This window comes from Herpailurus yagouaroundi, unplaced genomic scaffold, assembly GCF_014898765.1.
Source record: "Herpailurus yagouaroundi ecotype Mexico unplaced genomic scaffold, PumYag 151476, whole genome shotgun sequence".
Taxonomy (NCBI): Eukaryota; Metazoa; Chordata; class Mammalia; order Carnivora; family Felidae; genus Herpailurus; species Herpailurus yagouaroundi.
In genome coordinates this window covers 15,234-39,287 of record NW_024422802.1, presented here as the reverse complement: position 1 = coordinate 39,287, position 24,054 = coordinate 15,234, and the positions used below count along the sequence as shown (strand labels likewise).

General features: G+C 63.1%; 1 protein-coding gene across 2 annotated transcripts in view; it reads right to left on the bottom strand.

Moving 5' to 3' along the window:
- The window catches only part of LOC121026677 (transmembrane protease serine 6), a 28,862-nt gene extending 5,985 nt beyond the window's left edge, over window positions 1-22,877 (bottom strand). The window contains exons 1-10 of one of the 2 annotated variants that reach the window (XM_040469474.1): window positions 22,689-22,877; window positions 16,927-17,123; window positions 13,381-13,514; window positions 12,118-12,185; window positions 11,432-11,616; window positions 11,120-11,161; window positions 6,712-6,916; window positions 4,713-4,849; window positions 3,172-3,284; window positions 2,735-2,844 (exon numbers count right to left, since the gene is read on the bottom strand). In XM_040469474.1, the coding sequence (XP_040325408.1) occupies window positions 2,735-2,844; window positions 3,172-3,284; window positions 4,713-4,849; window positions 6,712-6,916; window positions 11,120-11,161; window positions 11,432-11,616; window positions 12,118-12,185; window positions 13,381-13,514; window positions 16,927-17,122 (1,190 nt within the window). In that variant the 5' untranslated portion in view covers window position 17,123; window positions 22,689-22,877. Of the gene's footprint in view, window positions 1-2,734; window positions 2,845-3,171; window positions 3,285-4,712; window positions 4,850-6,711; window positions 6,917-11,119; window positions 11,162-11,431; window positions 11,617-12,117; window positions 12,186-13,380; window positions 13,515-16,926; window positions 17,124-22,534; window positions 22,667-22,688 lie in introns of those variants that run through there. The other variant, XM_040469475.1, reaches the window with a different exon arrangement.
- Window positions 22,878-24,054: the final 1,177 nt, after the last annotated feature.

The window sequence follows — 24,054 nt, the reverse complement described above, 5'->3', positions numbered from 1 at the left end:
AAACGACTTCCCGGAAAGCCAGCTGCTGATGCCATCGGGCTGGGAGCTCGTCTAGGGCAGCAGCTGGAGCCGGGCCTGCACACGGCCAGCACCCAGCCCTGGGGTCGGGCTGACCTCCGTCTGACCGGGAGCCCCCGTGGCTGCAGGCAGGGCTGGCCACCCAGCGGCACAGAGGCCTAGGAGGGCCACCCGTAGCCAGGTCAGGCACAGGGGGCTCCCGCGGGCCCAGGGAGCCGGTGCTTCTGCCTCTCCCGTCAGCGGGAGGGAAGGGGAAATGATCGGGCAGATCACGAGAAAAGTGACATCACAGGAGAGGAAGCTGGCAGGAGGCAGATTCCCGGTAGAGGGGAAACCTATGCCGCGGTGACGCCCAGCCAGAGCGGGTTCTGTGAAATCAAGCCGCCGGTGGCCAGGCTCACCAGGCCACGTCCCTCCCCGCCGCCTCCGGGCCACTCAAAGGGCGCGAGGCCTTGGCTGTGGGCGCCGGGAGAAGCCGGGTAGAAAGGAGGGAGGTGGGAAAAGGCAGAAAGGGCCCAGAGGAGGGAGGCCACAAAGCCGAGGATGCCCAGCCTTCCCTCATGGCTACATCGTCACCTGAAGGGCAAGCCCCCTTTGCCCCCAACCCGCCCTCTATCGCTCCTCGTCCGTGGCCATTCTGGGTCCAAGGGCCGTGCCCTCCCCCTCCCTATACACCCTGTGCCTGCAAATCAACACCCTTCCCCGGACCTCTCATATCTTTGCCACCCACACAAGCAAATTTTCCAACAAATGCTCATTCAAAGAGTTTCTCAGCGTCTACGCTGGATGATCATTATCAAAAAAGAGCGAAACTAGAGGAAATGTTTGTCCGGTGCTTATGATCTGGAGACACACGTCTGCCTTCCCTTCCACACTCAGACATGGGCAGGGACTCCGGGGGGCCGGCCTGGGGCGTGAGTCTCCACCTGGGGACCCTGGATCCTTCCCGCAGGTCTCAGGAGATAGAGGTGGGACTTCCCAGGCCGTTCTCGGAACTGGCGAGGGCCACAGAGGCCGTCAGTCCCCTCACCCGGGTGCCGGCGGGCTGGTCAGGAGCGCCGTGGCCAAGAGAGTGAACAGCCAGCACAGCTGCTCAGAGGCTCTGCAGGAGAATCCGCACTCGGGTGGGCACTTACGGGTGCAGGCGAACATGCGTGGACTCACGCACACAGGCATGCGTATGCACACCCACACACGCTTTGGATCCGACCGCCTCGCCCGACTCTGGTTGCAAGAGTGACTCCCCTGGGTCCCCAGGGAGCTCCCTGAGGATAAAGGTGGAGGTGCCCAGAAATGACACCCGCACGCTGGGACCCATGGGACAGGGTGCCTTTTGTTTCCCGAACAGCACGGGCCTGAGGTCGCACTACAGGCATTTCGCCTTTTTCCCCTTTAACCACAGTCCCTGATGAATTGCCAGGGCCCCGGAAAGGATGATGACGAGTCAAGGAGCGTCGTCAACCCTGTGACCTCTTGTCTGAATAGCATCGACCGACAAAGCCCGCGTTGGCGAAGGTGGACACCAGTCCCAGAATCCGAGGCTTTTAGAGTCCTGGAACCTTTTTGCATTTTATGTCCTGGAATCTCGGACACTCAAACTCCGTGAAGCCAAGACGTCGGGAACTTTGCACATGAGCATCCCAGCCTCTGAGGCCAGAATCCTGGGACTGGAAGGGAGGGCAGAGGCCCGACCCTACTAGGTGCAGAAGCTTCTCTCCAACGTCCTTGGACCCCACCCCGGCCGGCAAGGCTACTTCAAGATCCCTCTTCTCTCCCCAAACGTCTGCCGCCCAACAATGGGGCCCCGGGAGGGCCTCCTACTCCCCCTACCCCCGCAGCCCTGCCTGTAACTTACGTCATCATCTCACCGCTACAGGTGCCCGAACCTTCCCCTCTCCCTCTGGGGGCCGCTCCCACTCAGGGCTTAGGCATGGAGCCCCTCCCATCGTAAGTATCCCCTCCCCCAAATGTCCCAGGTCACCCACCTCTTCCCAGACTGGGGAGAGCATGTCTACACTGCCTCCCTTCCCCACCACCCTCCCGCCTCACTCCTCGCAGCTGTCAGGGCCACCGGGGGCCCCAGGTTGCCTGCCCCAGTGGCCATTTACCAGTCCTCCTCCTACTGATCAAACTGCAACCCCGGACGACCCACGGGCGGCCCCGCTGTGTCCTGTCCCACCTCCCCGAGGGCTCACTTCTTCCTCCGAAACTCTGTCCTCAGGGGGCCCAAGTCAGGAGAGACAGCAGGGCAAGCGTCCCGTGGGTGATGTGGGTGATACGGAGCGACCCTGGCGATCGGCCACCCTTGGTCACATTAGCCAGAGCGGGCTTGGCCCTGGCCATGCAGCTTTCCAGCCTGGAAGCCACTCGACTTTGGCCAACAGCAGGGCGTGGGCTAAGGGAAGAGGGGTCCCCGGGTGCACGTGGAGTCCTGTGGCTCCGGCATCGTCTCATTTGAGAATTCAGGGGACCAGACAGTGGGGTGACAGCAGCCAAGGAAGCGAAGCCATCCCGCCCGAACCAGAATCAACAGCCAAGGTGTCCGAGACCTTCGGGTGGCAGGACGGGAGGCTGGGGCCGGGGCGGCGGGCCTAATAGCCTCGCCTGTGCCCTGTGCCCTGTGCCCTCTTCCCGCGCTGCCCCTCTGAGGTCCGGGACGTGGGCTCCCCAGGCGGGTGACTGTGGGGAGAGGAAGGGGGCCCCAGGGGGTGGGTACCTCCGGTTCTGGATCGTCCACTGTCCCTGGGTGCACGGCAGGTCATACCTCTGCCTCCGCAGAGCGTAGGCGTCAAACCAGAGGGCTAAGCCGTAGTCCAGGGAGGGCACCTGTGACAGAGGAGTGGTCACCACGCGGCCCGTGGGCTGTGGCTGGGCTGGTGGCCCCACTTCCCAGCCCCGCAAAGGGAGGAGGCCTGTCGACACAGAGGGCCTGCCGGGGCTGAGGTTTGTCTGTCACTCAACACACAGGCACCACTGTGGCCAAGGGAGGCAGACTTGTCCTCCCCTCCCCCTCCCGGGGAGATTTGCACCCAGGGCCCAGCCTGTGGCTGCTCCAGCAGGGGCAGGACAGCGGTCCCCTCCCCGCCGGGGCTTCCTGAGGTCCGTAGGGTGCCCTGGGCGGAGGGCAGATGGGTGGCAGGGCACGGGGCTCACCATGAGGTGCCAGGAGCAGTGGGTGCTGGGCGAGTAGTAGCTGGGAAAGTAAGGCGTGCTGAGGACGCCCTGCGGCTCCAGACGGCCCTCCAGGGTCAGGTTCACCTCGCAAGCTGGGGCCCCGAGAGCAGCTGTTACACAGGGCTCCCCCGGCCCCGGCTCGCCGCGCCTCCCAGCAGGTGAGAGGCAGCCGCAACCCCACCCGCATCCTGCCATCAAACCGTCGAGCTCAGTGGTGGAGTGTGAATGTGTGGCCTTGGGCCTCAGTTTCCCCATCTGCAACACGGGGGCCACAGTAGCACCTACCTCCCAGGGCAGCTCAGCCGATTAAATAGACACGCCACGCACAGAGAGCCTGATCGGTGGTGAGTCCTCAAATAAATGTTACCTATTGGCACGAATTGTGTTGCCCCTGAACGTTTACTACACGTGGTCACCACTGTGCAAGCCTCGCGGTTCTGGGCATCGGGGGAGGGAGAATCATTCCCCTTTGCAAAGCTGAGATTCCGAGAGGAGGAGGGACCTGGCTGAGGTCACACAGTGAGAGGGCGAGGGATCAGGAGGGTTCCCAGGGGCCCCGCCACGTCTCCCCGGAGCCAGGGTCACCTTGTCCCCCTCTCCCCTGAGCTGTGTCAGTGACTCCCTGGAACCAGCACGGGCTCCGGCAGCTCCTCGGCCCCAGGCACCCCCCACAGGGCTGCCGGAACCCAGCCGGGGCCGCTGGGGACCTGGGCCACTGCCAGGAGACCTCTGGGGCCAACACCAGGGGCGGGAAGAGGCAGACCACCAGGAGAGGTGGGGGCAGCGTCTCGTGGCCTCCTGTCTCCAACCCTCTCTTCCACCTGCTCCGGAAACTACAGAGTCGGCCTCGCTGATCCAGGCCTAACGACAGCCAGGGCACGAAGGGCAGGGTGAGCTCTTCCTGGGAAAGGGGGTGTCAGCGAGGGAGATCCGGAGCAGGAGGACAGCGGGGAGACCCGCGGGCAGCCTGGGGAGCCCTTCCCGGAAATGGTGTGGATAGCCCTCCCTGAGCCGAACGCCTTCTCCAGAGAGATGTGGGGCTCACCCTAGGTATGCGAGGGTGGTCTGGGGGTGAATCTGAGGTTCTCGGGGCCTCCTGACCACAGACCCACCCTCTAGCCTCAGGCAGGTGCAGGGGCGGGAGGGGGGTGGGCGGGGGGGGGGGGGGGGGCCAGGGGGGGAGCCGGGCGGGGAGACCCCGGCGCACCGGGGGGGCGCCCCACCACCCAATAGACAGAGCGAGGGCATCAGTCCGGATGAGGGGGGGGGGACAGGGACAGGGACAGGGAGGGCCGGAGAGCCAGGTGAAAGGTAGGGAAATGGAGTGAGAATAGAGGACAGAAGAGAGGGGCCGAGGGCACGGGAGGGTGGAGAGCGGAGGAGCTTCCAGAACCTTCCTTCTGCCCCCGTCCCACTCCCGACTCCAACAGGAAGGTGAAAGGCCTGCTGGCCTGTGCCCTGGGTTTCTCACAGCAACGCCCCACCACCCCCCCCCCATCCCTAGGGACGCGTCCCCTCACCCTGGAAGGCCACAGGCTGCACGGAGAGTACAAAGGGGTCGTAGTAGCTGTGCAGGCCTTTCTTCCAGACCACGGCCATGACGGCGCCGGATGCCAGGACTTCCACCACGGGCTCCTGGCGACTGCAGCCGTAGACCCTGGAAGGACAGAGAAAGGTGGCCGGGGCGGGAGGGGCCCGGGAGGGCGATCTAAGAGCAGCACAGCTGTGGCCAGCCTGCTGTGTGTCCTTGGGCAGGTTTCTGACCCGCTCTGGCCCAGGAGGCTGACTGGAGGCCCTGGGAGGGTCAGGCCAGCTCCTCAGGTGAGAGAGGCCAGGAGGTTGCCTCCCGTCCCTCAGCCCCTGTCCCCTCAGAAGCCCTGTGACCCCCGAGTGCCCGGCCGGTACCCCGCAGGGAGCCCAGGTTTCAGGGTTGAGGGGCCCGAGGTCACCTGTAGTGGGCGCCTCAGCCTTTAACGTTGGGGGTTCTTTTCTTTTATCTGCTTAGCAGCAGAGACAAAAATGTGTCGCCGTCTCCCAGGGTGTGAAACCCATAAGAGAAACCACGGGGTTCAAGTAGGTCGGGGACCCTCCTGCTCTGCCCTCTTTGTCACGGCGCAAGACCCTCTCACGACTCTGGGGTGCAAGTCTGGGGACCCCCTGACCTTATCCGACCCATCATTGGGGACCTGCAAGGCTCTGAGGTGGGATGTCCGAGCTGCCTGGGTACCACAGCGGGCAGGGGCGAGGCCGAGCCGGGTCCCCTCCCTCTGGGCAGGCCGTGTGGGGGGTGGGACTTGAAGAAGCCCCAGGGGAAGCCCGCAAGCGTCCCCACCCTCATCGGGGCTGGAAATCAGATGGTGTCTGACTTCTCCGCCTTCCCAGAGCCCTCCAGGAACCCAGCCCACGCACACCCCAGATTGAGGTCACCATGTGGGGGGCGGTGTCGCAAATGAGTGTGCCGCCTCAGAGCCAGGATATTCAGAGAGGCGGGGGGGGGGGGGGGGGAGGGGAGGGATCTGGGGGAGAACCTCAGCCCTGCCCAACCTCCAGGATTGCCCTTGATCTGAACGCGCGGGTCTCGCCCCCACTCCCGCCTGGAAGCTGGGCCAGCCTGAGCGAGACACAGGAGGCAGCAGCCTGGGGCACCCCCTGCCCTCCCAGCCGGGCCCCTCTACCTGTCACAGAGCCACGTGACACCTGGGCTCACAGAGCCCCTCCCCCACACTGCGGAGGTGGCCACATCTCCTGGAGGCCGAGGCCATTTCCAGCCCCCTCGTGGTCTCCCCCCACCACCCCCACCGCCACTTGCCCGCTTCCTGCCCTTGTCATCCTATCCGATGTCCTCAAGCCCCGCTCCTCTGCTCAAGAACTTTGGGGGGGGAGGGGCTGGTAAGTGGGGGCCACTTACCAAGTGTTACAGCTCAAACTGCTCCTGGCATTCAATGCCCCTCGTGACCCAATCCCACTAGACTATATACAATGAGAGTAGTAACGCACAGCAGTTACTGGATATTTGATGGATCCACTGAACACGTAGCAATAATGGATAGCACTACGATGTGTGAGAAGCGTGGCACCGATGGCTTCCTTTAAATCCTCGCAACAACCCGGCAAGGTGGGTGTGATTCTGCCCCCATTTTACAAGTGAGGAAACTGAGGCTCAGAGAGGCAAAGTGACTTGCCTTAGGACACGGCCCTGAGAAGCACCAGGAGGGGGGTGGTGGGAGGTCTGGGGCTACCAGACCCTGAAGCGTCCTGACAAGCCCTGTCGCCCCTCAGAGCTGAGGTTCGGGGTCATCTTGTACAACCGCTTTGTTACAGGTGGGGAAACTGAGGCTCAGGGAGGGAAAGGGGACGGCCCACAAGACGCAGCCCCTTTCAGCCCCTTTTCCCTTTCTCCGTGGGCTAGCCCCGCTGCCTCTCAGAGACCACACACCGAGGAGCAGGGTCACACAGCCCCTCATCTCGGAACGGGGTGCGATTTGGCCCCCACATCCCCGCCCCCTTCCCAGGACTCACGAGGTGATGAGCCTCCTCTCCAGGGGCCCGGCCACGTCGTACATGGCCAGCCGGTCCCGGCACTCGGCCAGCGTCCACTCGAGCCGGAGTTTGAGCATGAGATCCTTGGGGCCCTGCAGGTGCCACAGGCAGCTGGAGGCCAGGTGGTCGGGCCCCTTCAGCCGTTGGACCTGGCCCTGGCCCACGTAGCTGTAGCGGTAGCAGCCTGGAGGAGGGAGAGGCACAGGCCCCCTGACCCCTGTTAGCCAGGAGGAGAGACCCCGGGGGGCCAGCCGGTCCTCACCTGGGCGGGGGTGGCCCGGGGACAGCAGCTGGATGGGGAGCAGCCCAGATGTGCCATGTCCCTTCTTTCTGTCTCCCCGCTGGCTCCCATCTCTCACCATCCACGCATTCACTCATGGGTCCATTCGTTCATTCGCTTAAGCGCTCACTGACCTCTCCATGCCCGGCGAGTGCCAGAGAAAGGTCTGGTCACCGCCTGGGAGCACCAAGAACAGCGAGGACAGATACAGAGCCCAGCAGTAAGTAACAGCTCAGGAAGCGAGGGCTCTAAGCCCAGCCGGCTGTAGGGCTGGGGAGACCTGGGGTGGGGGTGGGGGGTGGGGGGAGGCAGGGTCACAGCGCGAACAAACGGCCGGTGGCCAGAGGGGGCCAGGGGACTTTGAGGCAAGAGGGCAAGCCGGAGAAGGGAGGCAGGGCCCAGATCACGCCCTGGAGCGGAGACCCTTTCCCTCGTGGCCACGGGGAGCCATGGAAGGTTAGGCAGGGCTGGGGCGTGGCGGGGCTCGGATCACAGACCCCTCTGACTGCGGGGAGCAGCTTCCGGGAGGCCGAGCGACCTGCAAGGTGGCTGTGCAATGAGGGGAGAAGGGCGAGGGGCTCCCGGGGGGCTCTGTAGGCTAAGCGTCCGACTTCGGCTCAGGTCGCGATCTCGCGATCTCGCGGTTCGCGAGTTCGAGCCCCGCGTCGGGCTCTGCGCGAACAGCTCGGAGCCCGCCTGGAGCCCGCTTCCGAGTCTGTGTCTGCCCCTCCCCCGCTCAAGCGCTGTCTCGCACTAATGAACTTTTAAAAAAATTTTTTTGCAAAAAGGGGGGACTAGGGTGAGGGTTTCATTTCAGGTGGAGAGAAGGGCGCGCGCTCCGGTGGGGCCGAGAGGCAGCGCTGGGTCGAGAAAGTGGCCTCGAGCTAATGATGAGGACACAGGACTGATTAAGCATTTGATGCAGGGCTGCGGGGAGGGCGGCTAAGCGCCCTCCACTCACCACCTCACTTAACAGCCCCGTGAAGCAGTTGCTGTCAGCGTCCCCCTTTACAGACCCGGGCCGGATGGGGGCCACCACACCGCCCTGCAGGCCTTGTCACACGCTTAGGGCTGATGTGCGTTTGCGTGCCCACCACGGGGCCTGGCACAAAGCAGGTGCTCCGTACGTGGGGCGAGGGTTCTCTGGGTGAGTGGGGGGAGGGGGAGAAGGGGGAGCTGGGGCAGAGAGCCCTGTGACTTGTCAGCCTCCAGCCGGGCCCCCCCCCCCCCCCCGGCTTGAGGCTCGGACACAGCCAGTCCCGCCGGCTGCCCTCCCTCTGCAGCCCCTTCTCTGTCACGGACTCCCCTCCTGTGTCCGCACCCCGCTGCACCTGCCGCCTGACTGAATCCGTGAGCCTTGCAGGCAATGTCAGGACATGCACGGCAGGCCCCTCTGCACCGTTCTAGCATCTTCATGTGCTCACCCCCTCGGCACGGTTGGTGGGGGCCCTACTGTGTGTTTGATTCAGGCCCCAGGGACCAGCAGCCAACAAACAGTTTCTCCCCTGGAGCCCGGGTCTCTCCTCGAAGCCTCACGCTAGGGTAGCCCGGGGAGCAGCAGGGATGAGGGGAGGCGCCCCGGTAGGTGGGAGGCAGCCTGCTGGGTGAGGGGCTCGCCCCCTGCCCTGCAGTCCCAGCGCCACCTTCTCATCAGCCGCGTGACTCGGTTGCTTCGCCACTCCGTTTTGGCGAACGCCCACTATGGTCGCCCATTTCCCACTTCCTTCTCTGGGGGGTTCTGAGCACCAGTAAGGGAACGGAGGGGAGGATGCTTTGCTCAGATGCTGCTGCCTCAACCCCCTCGTCCTGAGCCCTGGCCGTCCTGACTCCATCGGGGAGTTGATTTCCTCCGGGGCGGGGGGGTGCGGGGAGGGGGCGGATGGGGCACCAGTGACAGGGAAGAGACAGGGCCTCTGATCTGCCTGAGCCAGCACCTGGGGAAGGCCGCCTGGCTCTTCCTGGTCGTCTGTTTTCTTCAAATCTTGCCCCAAGTTGAGGTTTTGCTTTTGCCATTTTAATAATTTCTCTCTTTTTTAATTAGTTTTCTTTGTTTTGGAGAGGCAGAGAGAGACAGAGCACGAGCAGGGAAGGGGCAGAGAGAGGGAGACACAGAATCCGAAGCAGACTCCAGGCTCCGAGCTGTCCGCACAGAGCCCGACGCGGGGCTCGAACTCACGGACCGTGAGATCCTGACCTGAGCCGAAGTCGGATGCTTAACCGACTGAGCCACCCAGGCGCACCCCCCCCCCTTTTTTTTTGAGGCTTATGAAGTAGAGAAGTACCTGCTGGTCTCTGTTGATCATCAGAAATATGTTTGGGAACCCTGTCACTTCCGGTCATTGGGAGAGAGTAAACGAACATGCCTGCTGCATTCTCCTCGCCTGGCCTTTGCTCACACTGTTCCCTCTGCCCAGAGTGTCCCTTCCTCTTTGCAGCCTGACAGACCCCTACCCATCTCCCATGCCTGAGTCTGCTTCCTGACACCCCCCCCCCACCATGAAGGCATCCAGGACCGCCCGCCCTCCCGGGCAGGAGCAACTTTTCCCTCCCTCTAAAGGCAGGGTCCCTTCTTCTGCTTTGGATTGTGGCCCCTGGTGTCCCTCCGTCCCCAGGGTGGAACGATCCCCCTCTTCCGCTGCCCCTGGGACCTCTGCTCTAGCGCTGGCACTTGGTGTTATGAGATTCTGTTTATTTGTCTCTCTCTCTCCTGGGCTCAGAGCTCCTCTGAGAGCAGGGGTGAGGACACGGTCATCTGATGTCCCCAGAGCAGGCACGGGGCCTGGCATGGGGGAAATGCTCGAAAAAGCCTGTACGAAGGATTTGAATTGTCATCCTCACCCCATTAGACACCGCGCTCCCGGGGAGCAGGGACTCCAGACGTGCACCGAACCGAATAAAGATAATTACGAAGCAACCGCCAGAAACCTGAGGAGGCGTGGACAGCCAGCTCAGGCAAGGGCGGCAGAAAAGCCCATCCAAGACCAAGGGTCACGGTGTGAGTACCGGTGCAGCGGAAGATGATAGGGAGCTACGTAGGGAGATCGATCGATCGATCCCTCCATCCGTCTGTCTTTCACATTCTCCTTTGAACCAGTTTTGCAATATTCTACTGGTTCCCTCGTTAAGAAGTTAAATACATCTTTGATGTGTGCTCACTATAGTTTCGAGAACCATGATTTTAGCTACTTGGAAATCGCACTTTGACCTCATCACCTCCATCCCCCGAAGAAGTGAGCATTTGACCGGCCAGAAGATAAGAGAGGGTAGGACGATGATTTCAATCTTGCCTGCCCCACTGAGAGGGGGCTGATGCCCTCAGCCTGGCCTCAGCTCTGGGTAGACGCTCTAGGTAATGTAAGAAGGAGCTGGGAATTTAGGAGCTTCTGCTCGGGACCACAGGGCACAGCAGCACAGGTTGTGCACTGCACAACTGCAGGAGTCTCCAGTCACGCAGACTCCGATGTGGACAGTGCCGCCTGGCGCTGTGCGGCATGGTGGCCCTGCTGGTACTTTGTTCCCAGGGTGCAGGAGGAGGACTACGGAGCCTCTTGGAGAAAAGCAAAGCGAGTCTGGCAACAGGGCATGGGAGTGGGGGAGGAAGACAGGGCAGATGGGCCTGGCTAAGAAGGGGACGGAAAATGTGAAGGGAGTATCCTTGAACGTGACAGAAAGATCTCCAAGAGACCAAGGTTTAAATGCGAAGCGGCTGATAACGCTTGGAATTGGCAAGAGTATTTTCTACCATTAGTGGAAACCGTAGCTTTCCACTAAACTGAGTTTGGCGATAAGAAAAGGAGAGTCACGTTTATGTGCAATTAACCCGGCTACTCACTCCGACACCCCGCACAGGCAACGCGCGCGCGCGCACACACGCACGCGCACGCACGCACGCACGGGGGTACCATCCCTCCCGTCCCCTGCGGGCCCAAGCCTCGCTCGGGGCTCATCACCAAGCCCACCACGGCAGGGCGCCCCCCCCCGGGGGGGGGGGGGGGGCGGCGCCCCGCACCCACCGGAAGCCACACGGCCCCCCGACACTCGACCAAAGCCAAGCGCAACAGCGACTCAAAACGAAGCGGAGGGGAAAGAAAAACCCCAGGCGCGTACCCAGCGTGGCGTTCAGGGCAACTATGTCTTTCACGCTGGCCTCTGTTAAAAGGAAACGAACAGACAAATCAACGAAGACCAAAGGTAAATAAATAAAACGAAATGAAGAAGTGCAAGTAAAAATTGCAGCTACCGTCAGAGCCAGCCTGCCTGAGATTGACCCCGAGTGCCGACCCCCTACCGCCCCGCAGTGGTCCTGGCTCCCGGGGTGGGGGTCGCTCGGAGACCACCCCACCCCCACCCTGAGAGCATCCAGGCCTGTGGAGCCCTCACCGGCCCGCCCCACACCCCCCGCCCCTCCCCAGTACTGACCCAGGATCACCAGGCCCTCGGGGTCCACCTCGTAGTCGGCCCTGTAGGGGGCGGGGGCCGAGCCGTTGGCCGTGGACTGTATCTCCTCCGCCAGCAACGCCCGCACCACCTCGGGGCTCAGCATCGGCCGGCGGTGCTCGGGGATTTGGAGGATGAAAAAGAAGAAGCAGGTAAGAGGCCCCTCCCTAAGGCAGGCAGAAGGCGAGGCGGGTGGGAAGGGGCCGGACATCCGGCTCCGGTGGGGGAGACAGCCAAGCTTGGCTCGTGCCCCCCCCCCCCCCCCCCCCCCCCGCGCTGTCGTCCCCCTTCACGTGGAAACCTCCTCCCGACAAACCCGGAGCGAGGCGCTCTCTACCTCCCGGCCGCGCGCGGGCGGGGTTCAAGGGTGTGCCACCGGCCGGAGCCGGACATGCACGGGACAGCTGGGCCACCCCGACTCCCGTGTGGCGTACGCGCGCCGCACAGCCAGGGTCTGGCGTGAGCCCCCCCCCCCCCCCGCGGCCTTGTGCCCATTCTACAGGTGAGGAAACCGAGCTCCGCGAAGGGAAGGCCCATGTCTCGGTGTCCCCATTTTTAAAAACAAGGCCATCGCATCGGAAGCCGCCAGCACCCCCTCCTTGTCTCTGAGTCTCAGGTTCTAGTGAGGGCTGGGGGTGGGGGTGGGGGTGGGGCCCGGGGCGACTCACCCAAACGAATAGACTGAGCTGGAGTTGTAGTAAGGCCCCAGGCGGGTGCTAGCAATGAGCTCCTTGAGCTAAAAGGAGAGGAGACAGCAGCACCCTGGGGACCCTCTGCGGAAACCCCCTCCCACCTGCGCGTGTCCTTTGCCCTTGTCGGTGGCCCTGCTTGACAGGAACCCACCGGGTGGAGAGGCTTGCCCGAGGTCACCCAGCGGAGGAGCGGCGGAAAACAAACTTGACCCCCGTTCCTTTCCCCTCTCCCCATACCTAGGCCTTGCCCCTCAACGCTGCCGCCTACGCCAGACCACCGATGGCTTCCGTCCCTCCTCGTCAAAAGTCGCCCCTCCACTCCGGAGAGCCCCATTCGGCTCCCGAGTCGGGTCCTCACCCCCCCCCCCCCCCCCCCCCCCAGCCACGGGGGCTGAGCTGGTCGGTTTGCGTGCGTGTTCGCAGCCCGGCGCGGACGGCAGGAGGTGCATTTGCGGAGCATCTCGGACACCTTGAACAACGTCCCCGCCATCCCCTTTCGACCCCGTGCCCCTCTGGATTATCCGCGCTACAGAGGAAAGAGAGCCTTGGGCGCGTCTCCCAGGAGCAAGTCCCGAGACAAGGGTGTGGGGAGAGTGGCTTCTTGGGGGGTGATTCTGGAGAGCACCGGGAGCTGGGGGACAAGGAGGACAGGCTGGCAGGGGGACAGCCAATGCAGCTGTGAAGGAGGACAGGGCCGTGGGCAGCTGAGGCACCGTCCAACACGGAGCCCTGGGAGGCAGCCCAGAGCTGGCGCCTCACCAAGGCCAAGGGAGCTGGGGTATTTATCTACCCGCGCCCTGTCTGGTGGCTGAAGGTTACTCCCAGGAAGCCCTGCTCCTCAGCACTTCCGGCCTGCCCTCCTGGGTGGGGTGCCATCCCGCAGCCAGAGGGTGGGACGTCCGGGCAGCCCGAGACCATCCCCAGGGCAGGAAACCATCGCCCTGGGGGGGGAGGGGATGTGGGTGGGCCCGGACAGCACCCCTGCACGGCCCTGACCTCCCCCAAGGTAAGGCTGCTAGGGAGTGACCATCGGGACTTAACCCAAGTGCGTTTCACCCCCGAGTCCGCTGACTTTCCCATCCCCCTGTCCCCCGTTCCCCTCCCGTCGTGCCTGGAAGAGGACCCGGCTCCCAGCGAGGGCTCTGAAGCGACTGACCGACGGGCTCGGCCTGACCGGGGCCCTCCGCGTCCCTCCCCACCCCTCGTCCGTTCCCTCCCTTCCCTGCAGCCCTTCCCTACCATCCTCTGGGCTTTGGCCGTTTCACTGCGGAAGGCACTGGACTCCCGGCGGGCGAGGTCCTGGGAGAAGTGGCGATTGAGCACGCGGAGGCTCCCCGAGTACACCTGGCTGACCGTGACCTCCGCCTTGTACCCTGCCCGGGAAGAAACCAACAAGGTCAGCCGAGGGAGCCTCCGGTCTCCCCGACGCCTTCTCCTGCCACCCAAACCCTCAGCTCAGCGGCCTGCATCCCGGGCCTCCGAGGCCCCTCCCCCATCATCATCTTTGCCGCGGACGTCGCGTCTTCCGGTTTGTTCGGCGACAGGGAGGAAAGAAGCCCATAGACGGATGGCGTCCCGAAGGCTCCCAGGCAGAAGCTCGGACACCAGAATCAGTCCAGGATACAGACCACACGAAAGCCAGGGGACCCGCGTGGCCGAGAAGGTCAGGTTTGCGCGTTAGCGCCTCCGTGCATCCTTCCCTTCGCCGGAGTCACAGCCCTGGGTCTCTAGCCCCGTTCATTCGTTTATTCACTCAGTCAGCAAACGGTACTTGAGAACCCTACTGTGTTAGCGCTCCAGGTATAACAGTGAAGAAAACAACACCCTGCCCTTAATGGTTTGTTGAGCAAGAAAGGCAGACAATAAATGAACAGTTAGAGGCGTCAGTGCCGCAGAGATCAGGGGTGAGGGCGGGCCGCGACCTGGCGGCCAGGGAAGAAGGCGGATGTTAATCTACAGAAAAAAAAAAACGTTCCAGGCAGAGGGACCAGCAAGCGCAAAGGCCCTGAGGCAAGGAGCTCATGTGGTGTACTTGAGGAACACAAGGAGGGGAGAGTAGGAAGAGATGGGAGGGGGGGGGGGGCGGGGGGGGGGGGGACTTGGGTTTTGCCATGAGGTGGGAGCGGGGGGAGGTTTAAAGGGGAGAGGTTAGGTGCTTTGATCTGCTTTCTAAATCGGTCCCCCTGGTGTTGTGTGAACGGGCTGTAAGGGGGCAAGGGCAGAAGCAGGGAGCCCCGCGGCCGTCGGGGGAGGGGGTCTCCTACGGTCGTCCAGTGACAGTGGCCAGGCGAGGGGCGACCAGGCCTGCTGGCTAATTGGGGCTGGGGTGTAAAAACGGGGAGCAAAGGGGGGCACGGCTGGAGGGTCGGGATGGCCACTGTGTGGGCTGGGGGGTGCGGGTCCAGAGGAAATGAAGGAGAGCCGTGGGCTGCGGTCCGAGGTGCCCTTAGACATCCTGGTGGAGGGCAAGCCCCGGCGACAGAGGAGCCCAGGCTGGACGGGTTTGGGAGTCACCGGGGTATAAAGGACATTTAAGGCCAGGGGCACCGGATGAGACCCTGAAAGAAGAAGGCGGACTAGGGAGAAGGGGAGCCCTCGACCAGCGAAGGACACGCGGGAGAAGCAAACAGTGTGAGCTGGGGGAGAAGAAAATGTGGGGCGCCCTGGAAGCCACGTGAGGAGAGGGTTTCGAGGAGGAGGGAGCGAGGGGCCTGGTCAGATGCTGCCGGTGGCTCAGGTGCAAGGCGGACAGAGGGCCGGACGTCGGATGTAGCGACGTGATGACTGGCGACTTTGGCAAGTGCCGTTGGGGGTGGGGACGGGGAGCCAGATTGGAGAGGGTACCGGAGAGGCTGGGGGTGCAGAAGTAGAGACGGGTCTTTCGAGGAGTTTGCTGCAAAGGGGGGAGCGGAGAAATGGGGGGGGGGCGCCTGCGGGATTTGGTGCCGGGAAGAAGAAAGCATGAACGGTCACCCAGGAGAGCAGGGGAGGGTAAGTACGAGGAAGACAGAGCTGGGCAGTCATGAGGGCCCCCAGCGTAAGTAGGAGGCACCCCAGGGCCCAGGACCTGCCCGCCTGGGGAGCCAGCCCCTACCCCTGCCTCTCCTCTCCCCCGGACCCCTTTCTAGAGTCCAACTGCCACTTAACCAGTCATTGGCTTGTCACTTTGGGCTTCTCCTGCTCCAGTAGCACAGGCCCCCTGTCTGTCTCCCCTTCTAGATTCATCACCTCGCCCAGCACCCGGAGCACAGCGTGAGCCTGGGCAGGAAGAACCCTTCAAATAGCTCCTGGAAGTCCCTCCTTTTACCCTTAAATCCCTTTGGGGGCTTTGGAGCACCCCCCCCACCTCCGCTGGGTCCTCAGCCCCAGGGAGCACCCCCTCCCCGAGGGGTGAATGTACTCCCGGAGCAGAATCAGGAGCAATTAGATTTCTCAAAGAAAGACGATTGGCCCTTGGGTTCCTGGCCCTCCAGCCCGACACCGCGGTTTACCCCGAAGACTCATCATCCCGAGGCCTCGGCAGCTCTGTGCTATCTGGGGTACTGGGTTCCTGCCAGTGGTGAAATGCACACAGCTCCCACCCCCACCCCCCCACCCCCCAGCCTGCCCGCATCGCTTGGCTCTGAGCGGATTCACAGTCTAAGTCATGGCCAGCAGGTGCATCAGGCCTAGGCTTCCTAACAGCATGGCCCAGGGGCCGGCTCCAGACAATCCCTACCCCGACGCCCGCTGGAGCTGGGCCTAGGCTGATGTCTGTGATGCCTACTCCATAGTGGGTCCCCGTTCCCTTCAAAGGGCCCGACATTCCACCATGAGACTCAGCCGGTAAGGAGACTATCTAACTTCCGCGGAGTGTTTATGGGAAGTCTCTGATCGCTTGGGCAAGGTGCATTGTCTCCAGTCTGGTTCCTTGGCCGCTCACCTTCCTCTGTCCTAGCCCATGCCGTGCTTTCTGGTGAGGGCAGGGGGCTATCTTCAGAGCCTGGCACAGAGCCTGGGGCACAGAAAGTGCTTGGTACTGAATAAGGGAGTGAGTGGATGAATGAATGAATGAATAGAAGGACAGACAGATGGACCCAAGAACATGGGCCCGTTGCTCCTGGGTCTCCCGGGGACCAGTTGAGGGCTGCGATACCAGAGGGGGAGGCCAAACTTCAGACCAAGGCCAGCGTCCCCTGGCCGCCTGCTCTGGACACTCCAGATCCCCCTTCCCCGTGTGTTGAATTGTAAGCGTGCCCGAGTTTGGGTGTGAAAGCCATCTCTGTGCAGGGACACTCCCCCGGGCGTCTGAGTCCTGTGTCTCCCTCCCCTTCATCCCCAGTCATGCTGGGTCCTGGAGACCCAGAGGCGACAGCTGTGGTCCCCACCCCAGGTGCCAGGTACCTCCCGTGCCGCTGGGCCTCCTCCCACAGAGCCAACTGGCTCTGAGCCCAGGGGCAACCCAGGAGGGCTTCAGGCAAGTGGAGGCAATGTTTACACTCCTGCTTGTCGGTTCACAGGAATTGGGTGCTGTGAGAATACGCCTTCCCCCGCTGGAGGGAGCTGGGGGCGCTTGACTCCAGCAAGGAACTTGCCCTTGACCTGAGCCCAGGACCTAGAACGTAGGTGCAGGAGGTCTCCCATCTCACAGGACGGCAGAAAGACTCAGAGAAGAAGTGCCTTGCCCAAGTTCACGCAGTGAACTCCGCATTCCCCGAGCCTGGACTTCTGGTCTCTCCTGGTAAGCCCCCGACGACCATCCCAATTCCTCCCCAGGCGCCTCTCCCGGACGGGCCCACCGGTTACCTAGGAAATACCAGAGCAGGACCCCCACCGAAGCCAGCACGACAAGGGCCAGCCACAGGGGCGCCAGGCGGAGGTAGTCCCGGGCTTTTCTCTTGGAGTCCTTGGGGGCCTTGAACATCCCCTCCGGCTCTGCCTCCTCGCCATCACCTCCATCGCCCTGTCTGCCAGCTGCCTGGGGGGCCTCGGCCGTGGGCATCCTGGTGGAGAAACAGACCCGGGTTGGAAACGACCCGGCGTCGGCAAAGGAGCTTTTGCCGAATACCAAGGGTGCACGGAAGACAGCAGCCCCGCCTTTGGGATGGGAAGTCCGCGACTCTGGAAGGCGGTGATTGAGAGAGGGCACGAGCCACCTCCTAGGGCCTTGGGGCCGCTCGCTCCAGAGGACAAGCGGAGCTGGACTCCGTCGGGCTCTGGAAACGCCACCTTTGCGGCCGCACCGGCCTCTCTGTGGTCCGAGGACAGAGAGGGGCTTCGGTTCCCAAGCCCCCCACCGCCCCGCGATGGTACCCGCAGCCGGAGAGCCCGGAGTGCAAATTTCTATCAACCAGCTCCTCGAGCCCTTGGCCTTCTGTCCGCTCAGGCGAGTTCCTTCCTCTCGGTTCTCCGTGGCACAGCGTCCCGAAATACCGCTGCCTTCCATTCACGTAAACCCTCCCCCGGCAGCCCCTGAGCCAGTACAATGCTGGGCCAGACCCCTGCCCTTCCAGAAGTGCGCCCTCTGGTCTCCCCGCCCCCCCCCCCCAGCCGAGAGTGTCTTCGGGCCAGAGGAGGCATGAACTAAAATTCATCGGGCGTCTCGGGAACACTTTTCATTTCATCTGCTCACCCAGGGGCGTGGGGCTCGTTGTCCATCTGCGTACCCCTTCCTCGGGCCCACGCTGTGTGGACACTGTACGTGTCTGCCTCAAACCTCCAAACACCGTTCGAGGTTCCGCACCCATGGGGCAGAGGAGGAAGCCGACGGCCGGAGCGTTACAGCAACAGCTCAGTCCGGGATTTTCCTAGGCTCAATTTCCCAATGCGGTTTGAGGATCTGTCACTCACGATCAGCCCCGTTTTACAGATGAAAAACCCGACGCCCTAGAGGCTAAGCCACACTGGCCCAGGGTCACACAGCAGGAAGATGGGGATCAAGCCCGGGGGTGGGTGGGGGGGGGGTTCTGTCTCCCTGCTCCTGCCAGGACCCTGGGCTGCTTCCTGTAAATGAGCTGTTCATTAACAGATCATGACTTCATAACAACCAGATGCTGCCACTCTCAGTGCCCTGGGTCTGCGGCTGTATCTTCGGAACCCCCCAAGGAAACTTCTGGGTGTTATTTGGCTTTTCAGGGAAGGCCCTTTAGCCATCCACCCACCGGCAGGGTCAGGATGCTAGACCCTCGAGAAGTGTCTCACTGCATCCATAAATGCCACTGTGGCTTTAAAATACACCCTCAGATGTGTATGTGGGGGTGAGGGGGTGGGAGGGCTTTCCTTGGGGCTGCGTCTTAGGTTTTCATACAGTGGGTTTTCTGAAAAATGGGGCTCCCCGGCGAAGCTCGAAGCTCTCCCGGCTGGATTTAAGGGGCCTCCTGGCCCTCCTCCCTGCGTCCCTGCTCCCCGTTGCTCCTCTTGGCGTTAAGTCACTGGCTATCAGCCACAGTGACCCTTACAGTGTCCCCTCCCCCCGGAGTGCAAGGGAGGAGGGACTGTTGGCAACCCTCAGCCGGGCTGAGGCTCTTCCAGAAGCCATCAGTACCCACGGGGCCGCAGCCGAGGATGGCCGGTGCACATCCTGCGAAGGTCGGGGCAGCCTCGCCCGCCTCCCAAAGCGTCCGCAGCAACCCTGGTGACAAACTGGCCGTCCCGACAGGCTGGCTCGAGGAGAGCCCAGGTCCTCTCTCAGCCCAGGTCCACCGCTTCTGCCAGAGGTGGCCACACCCCTGGTTATATACTCTTGAGCCTGGATCACCAAGGAGCTATTGCGGGATTTCTCGCACCGCCACGGGGACTTGGGGGCACAGAGGTGAGGTTGAGCGGCTTGGCCGGGGTCTCACAGTTGGTTAGAGCAACAGAACCAGACTGTAAACCCAAGCAGAGTAGCGCCCCGACCCCTATGCTCTGCTGGCTCACGCATCATCGGGGTACCGAGGCGGGGGGGGGGGGGGAACGAGGCCCGGAGAAGGTCAGAGGTCTATTAGGGGAGGCGCCTAGGGGAGCAGTCCAGGGTGGGATGTTCAGCAGGCCTCCCCTCCCTTCTCCCCACCCCCGAGACCAGACCTTCACTCCACGGATTTCATCTTCTTCCTAAGTGTCCCTCACTCGCATCTGGGGTTGGGGGGGGGGGGGGACAGTGAGCATCACAGAGGAGCCCAGTATTAGCAAAGCCACTGGGCAGAAACCCAAGGTAAGATCGGCCCAAGTTGGATCCAGCCCAAGTTGACGGGGGGGGGGGGGTGGGGGGGCAATTCATCGGGACCTCCCCATCGCCTCCCACCTGGGCTCCTGGGGCAGACTCCTCCCTGGGAGGACTCCTCCCTGGGGTCCCCATCTCCTGTCTCCTCCAACGTGCCATCACACTGTCACCGGGCAGCACTCCCTGCCCACCTCCAACCGCTCACCTGCTCAGAACGCCCTCGTGGCCACCTCCGAACCCTTGCTGTAGCGCCCAAGACCCTCCATGCCCACCTTCTCCCATAACCCTAACTCCCGTCCCGCACGTCACCCTGCAGGCCCACAAAGCCACACCTTTGTGCAGCCACGCCCTCCGTCTGAGGACTGCAGGGATCCCTAAAGGCCCCGTGCAAGGCCACCAGCCTGGCGATGGGTCCCCAGGCCCTGGGTAGTAGGCCGCCTCCTCTCCTGGGCGGTCAGATCCCCAGGATGCCTGGCCTTTGGCTTCGTCTCTTCGCCCCACAGGAGAGACAGGCCTGCGTCCTCCTCACCCCTGCTTCCCCGCAGAACCCACAGGCCCTGCTATGTGAATGAGAGAACGAATGGCGAGGGCCCCCAGATCTCCAGACCCCTGGTACGGTGCTCTCTCCTACACCTTGCTGCCTCCAGGAGGTGGAACCTGGGGCTTGCCTGCTGTGTCCCCCTGAACGACTCCATTTAAAACAATAAAAAAAATTTTTTTAAACGTGTATTCATTTTTTGAGAGACAGAGCGTGAGCTGGGGAGGGTCAGAGAGAGAGGGGGACACAGAATCGGAAGCAGGCTCCAGGCTCCAAACTGATAGCACAGGGCCCGACGCGGGGCTCGAACTCACAAACCGCGAGATCGTGACCTGAGCCGAAGTCGGACGCTCAACCGACTGGGCCACCCAGGTGCCCCCGAACCACTCCATTTTTGTCGGGCACCTGCTTGGTGTCGGGCTCTGCACTGGGCACGGGGAAGGGGGGGACGCGCGCTGGTGAATATGAGCCCTGTCTCCCGTCCTCTTGGGGCTGACAGCCCAGCAGGAGATGGGCAGGTGTGACAAGTGACAGCTGGGAAGATGACCCACGACTCCTGTCTTTTACTATGATACAGTGCCCCCCTCCCTGGTTGCTTCCAGGGTTCAGTCCATCAGAAGGGTCTGTGGTTCTACCCTCCAGCTGCTTCCAGAACCCGACCCCTTCCTGGAACCTCTCGGGCTCCCACCGTCATCCAGGTCAGTATCATCCGTCACCTCGACTCCTGCAGTAGCCAGCTGTGTGGTCACCGCCACTAGCGAGTTCCCACACAACCGCCAGAGCAGACTTTTCACCGTGGGCCCCGCTCGTGGGCCTCACATCGCTCTCCTCCACCTAGAACGGAGCCCGAAGCCCAGATCACAGCCCACAAGAGCCTTTGGGACACGGCCCTGGAGTGTCTTTCTGTCCTCTCCCACCCTCTGCTGCAGCCACACCCAGCTCCTTGCCAGACCTTCCACTATCAAGTACGCGGCACCTCAGGGCCTTTGCACATGCTGTTTCCTCTGCCAGGAACGCTCTTCCTTCAGTTCGCCCCAAGGCCTGCTCCTCTCCTTCCAGGTCTTTTGCTCGAATTTCTTCATAGCCCTTCTGGTGACCTACACTGCATGATGCTGAGTGTCCTTTGTCTGTCTCCTCTCTGGCTGAAAGTGGCACCGGGACAGGGGCTTTATTCTGCCCACCGCCGTGTGCCCTGCTCCCAGGGCAGAGCTCGACCCCCAGTAGTTGTCGTCAAGCGAGGGAATGCTGGGATCCCAGCTCCTTCCCGATAGCTGGAGGGCGCTTTGGGCACGCGTGGCCCGGCCGACTTCTCCTGCCTTCCTTTCTCTCTGCTTTCTTTTTCCCCTTGACGCTGGACTTCCCAGCCATCAAATTCTAACAATGAAGACGCTAGAAGAGGTATACAGGTCAAGGGCCCTGAGCTCGCTCTGCATGAAAAGCGTCACGCGGGTCATTTCGGGAACCCTGGAAGTTCTTGCTCGTCACCTGGCTTTCCCTCTGCCTGGGCTGCCCTCCTGTGACTTGGCCCGCTCCCAGCTGACCCCTGTGCGCCTCCCACCTCCTCTTGGCAGTTCTCCCAGGGTGCCTCAGGAGGGGTGGCTGCTTCTCTGGAGCATCCCAGGCCTCCCCCATCAACGCGCAGTTCACCTTGGGACATTCTCTGTCCCCTGAGGGTGAGCCCCTGGAAGGAGGGCTGGGTGTGCCCCAACTGACACCGGCTTCTTCTCTGATCTGAGCACCTGGCCCCTTCCCTGGCACCTGCCCCTCTGCCCTCCAGCTCTCCCTGACCCTCAGAGCGTCCTCAGTCGGCCCACCGGAAGCTGAGCTCCCCGGGGGGGGGGGGGGGGGGGGGGGGGCAGGGCCGGGCCCCCCCCCCTGCCTGCCAGCCCTTTACTGGACAATGTTGCGAATCACATTGTATCTCAGCCTCCGGCAGCCTGGGATGTCCTGCTTTGTTATCTCTATCTAATAGTTGGGGGAAACCAGGTACGGGGAGAGAAAACGACTTGCCCAAGGTCACTGAGCCACCGCAGGGCAGCGCGGGGAGGAACAGACCAGAAATCTCATCTAGAGCCGTGGAAGGCACCTTCCAGCGAGGAGGACCCGGGCCTGGAGCAGATCCCTGCTACGAGCCACGTGGTGTGCGCCCGAGGGTGGGGGGAGCGCGTGAAAGTCCCCTCCACACACACGCGAATACGGTATAAATATGTGATAAACCCACACACAGATCACAGAGGCAGACACACGTTCAGGTACACGCACATCCGTCTGTGACACACGAACTCACGGGTGCATTCCTCAAACTTCACACACGCGCACGCACGCGCAGAGCCGGCTGCACGCAGCTCCGGGCCTGGGACCTAAGGGTCCCCCGTTCGGCGCAGCGTGAGGCTCGGGGCCCGTCTCCCACACCCGAGAGCCCAGGTGGGTGCGTAGGTAGGGAGCAGGGCACATCCAGTGTTGCGGAGTGTGGGTGGGGAGCTCGGCCTGGCAAACGGGGCCCCTCCTCCGCCCAGTCCCTGGCCCAGGGTCCACCGGCCCCACCGGAACCCAGGCCTCCCAGCCCCCGGAGCCCGCAGTGTCCCCACTGCCCCCGTGCCTGCCCATATACCTGGCCTCACTCCGCCCCGTCTCGCCCCCACCCCGGCTCTGGGGACCCCTCGCCCTCTGCTTACCCAGTCGCTGTCTGGCCGACGGGGCCCTGAAGACCTGTTCTCAAAGCAGGGCCGGAGGCTCCAGCCCCAGAGAGCCAGGCCTGGCTCTCAGAACGGACACTGTCACCGGGCCATTCTTAGATCCTGGTCCCCCGTCCCGGAGGCCCCCGCTTACCTCTGGGAGTGGCAGGTGGGTGCCGGGCCTGCACGCAGGCCCCAGAGCCTCTGTTTGTCCAGGCCAAGGTCTCCCTGCCCCCACCAGCCAGCCTGGGCTGGATCAATGGCCCAGAGCCATGGCCGGGCTGTCTGGCCCTTGTCCCCTGTGGCCTGTGGCCCCACCAGGCTCCATGGGCCTTCTGCCGGGTTCAGGTCAGCACGGTGACTGAGCCCAGGTAAACAGGCCGGAGGCAGGAGACAGGCAGCGCCCGCCCCACCCCACCCCACCCCGCCCCGCCCCGCCCCGTGGGCACCCCGGAGGCTGGCGGGCAGGTGCAGGAGATCCGAGCTCTCCCCTGAGGCCTGTTGCCTGGTGACGTTCCTGCCTGGTTACAGCCCCCGGTCCCCTAGCGCATGGGGTGGGGGGGGAGGGAGGGACTGAGGATGGGGGGCTGTGCAGAGGCCCGGGCGGCGGGGGCAGGGGCTCGTGCGGGTCTCCTTACCTAGACTGGGGACCCCGGAGGAGCCAGTGGCCCGGGAGAGAGCAGGAGGCTGGGCCCCTGTGGTCCGGGGACAGAAAGGGGGAAAGCGCGGTCTGATGCTACTTTTCGTTCAGCTGGACGTGATTTCAACTCCTCCCTGATTCTATAGAGGGGTGCTCTCCACTGAGGCGGCCACTGGCCACAGGGGGCCCCTGAGCCCCTGAGGTGCGGCCAGTCCGACCTGAGACGCGCTTGTGGTGAGATCCAGGCCTCAGGGCGAACAAAGAATGTCGGACACCTCAGTGAGAAGTTTCCACATTGATTACACGCCGGCTGTATTGGGTTAAACAACAACTTACCGCAATTCATCTCACCTGCTTTGTGATGTGTGTGTTGTGTGATGTGGCCGTTAACACTGACGTCACGATGGCCAGGCAGACGCGGAGGGGCTGACCCGAGTGGAGTCCAAAGAAGCCGTGTCGCAAGGAGGGGGAGGTGTGAGTGAGGAGGGTCGGGGTGAAGGGCACAGCTCTACACCGCGCACTGGCTGCGGGGGGCTGGCTGGGGACTCTGGCTGGGAGGGGGGTGGGGGGCACCTTCCCTGCCCCCGCCGGGACCCTGGGACTGAAGCCCCCAGCCTTGCCCCACCTCCTGTCACCGCAGCCCCCGGGAAATCTTCCCTCCTCCCTCCAGCCTCCCCTCTTCCCCTCCTCCCGGCCCCCGCCCCCCCACCCTGCTGCAAACTTTCCGAGGGGAAGGGGGTTCTTGGGAGGGCGTGGGGCAGAGAGACTGAGACTTGCGTCTGAGCCGCATCCTGTCGTTTCAGAAGGCAAGGTGGCCCCAGACCGTGGCCGGACGGTCTGAAAAGCAGGCCTCGTTCAATCGGCACCCTCTGTACTTGGC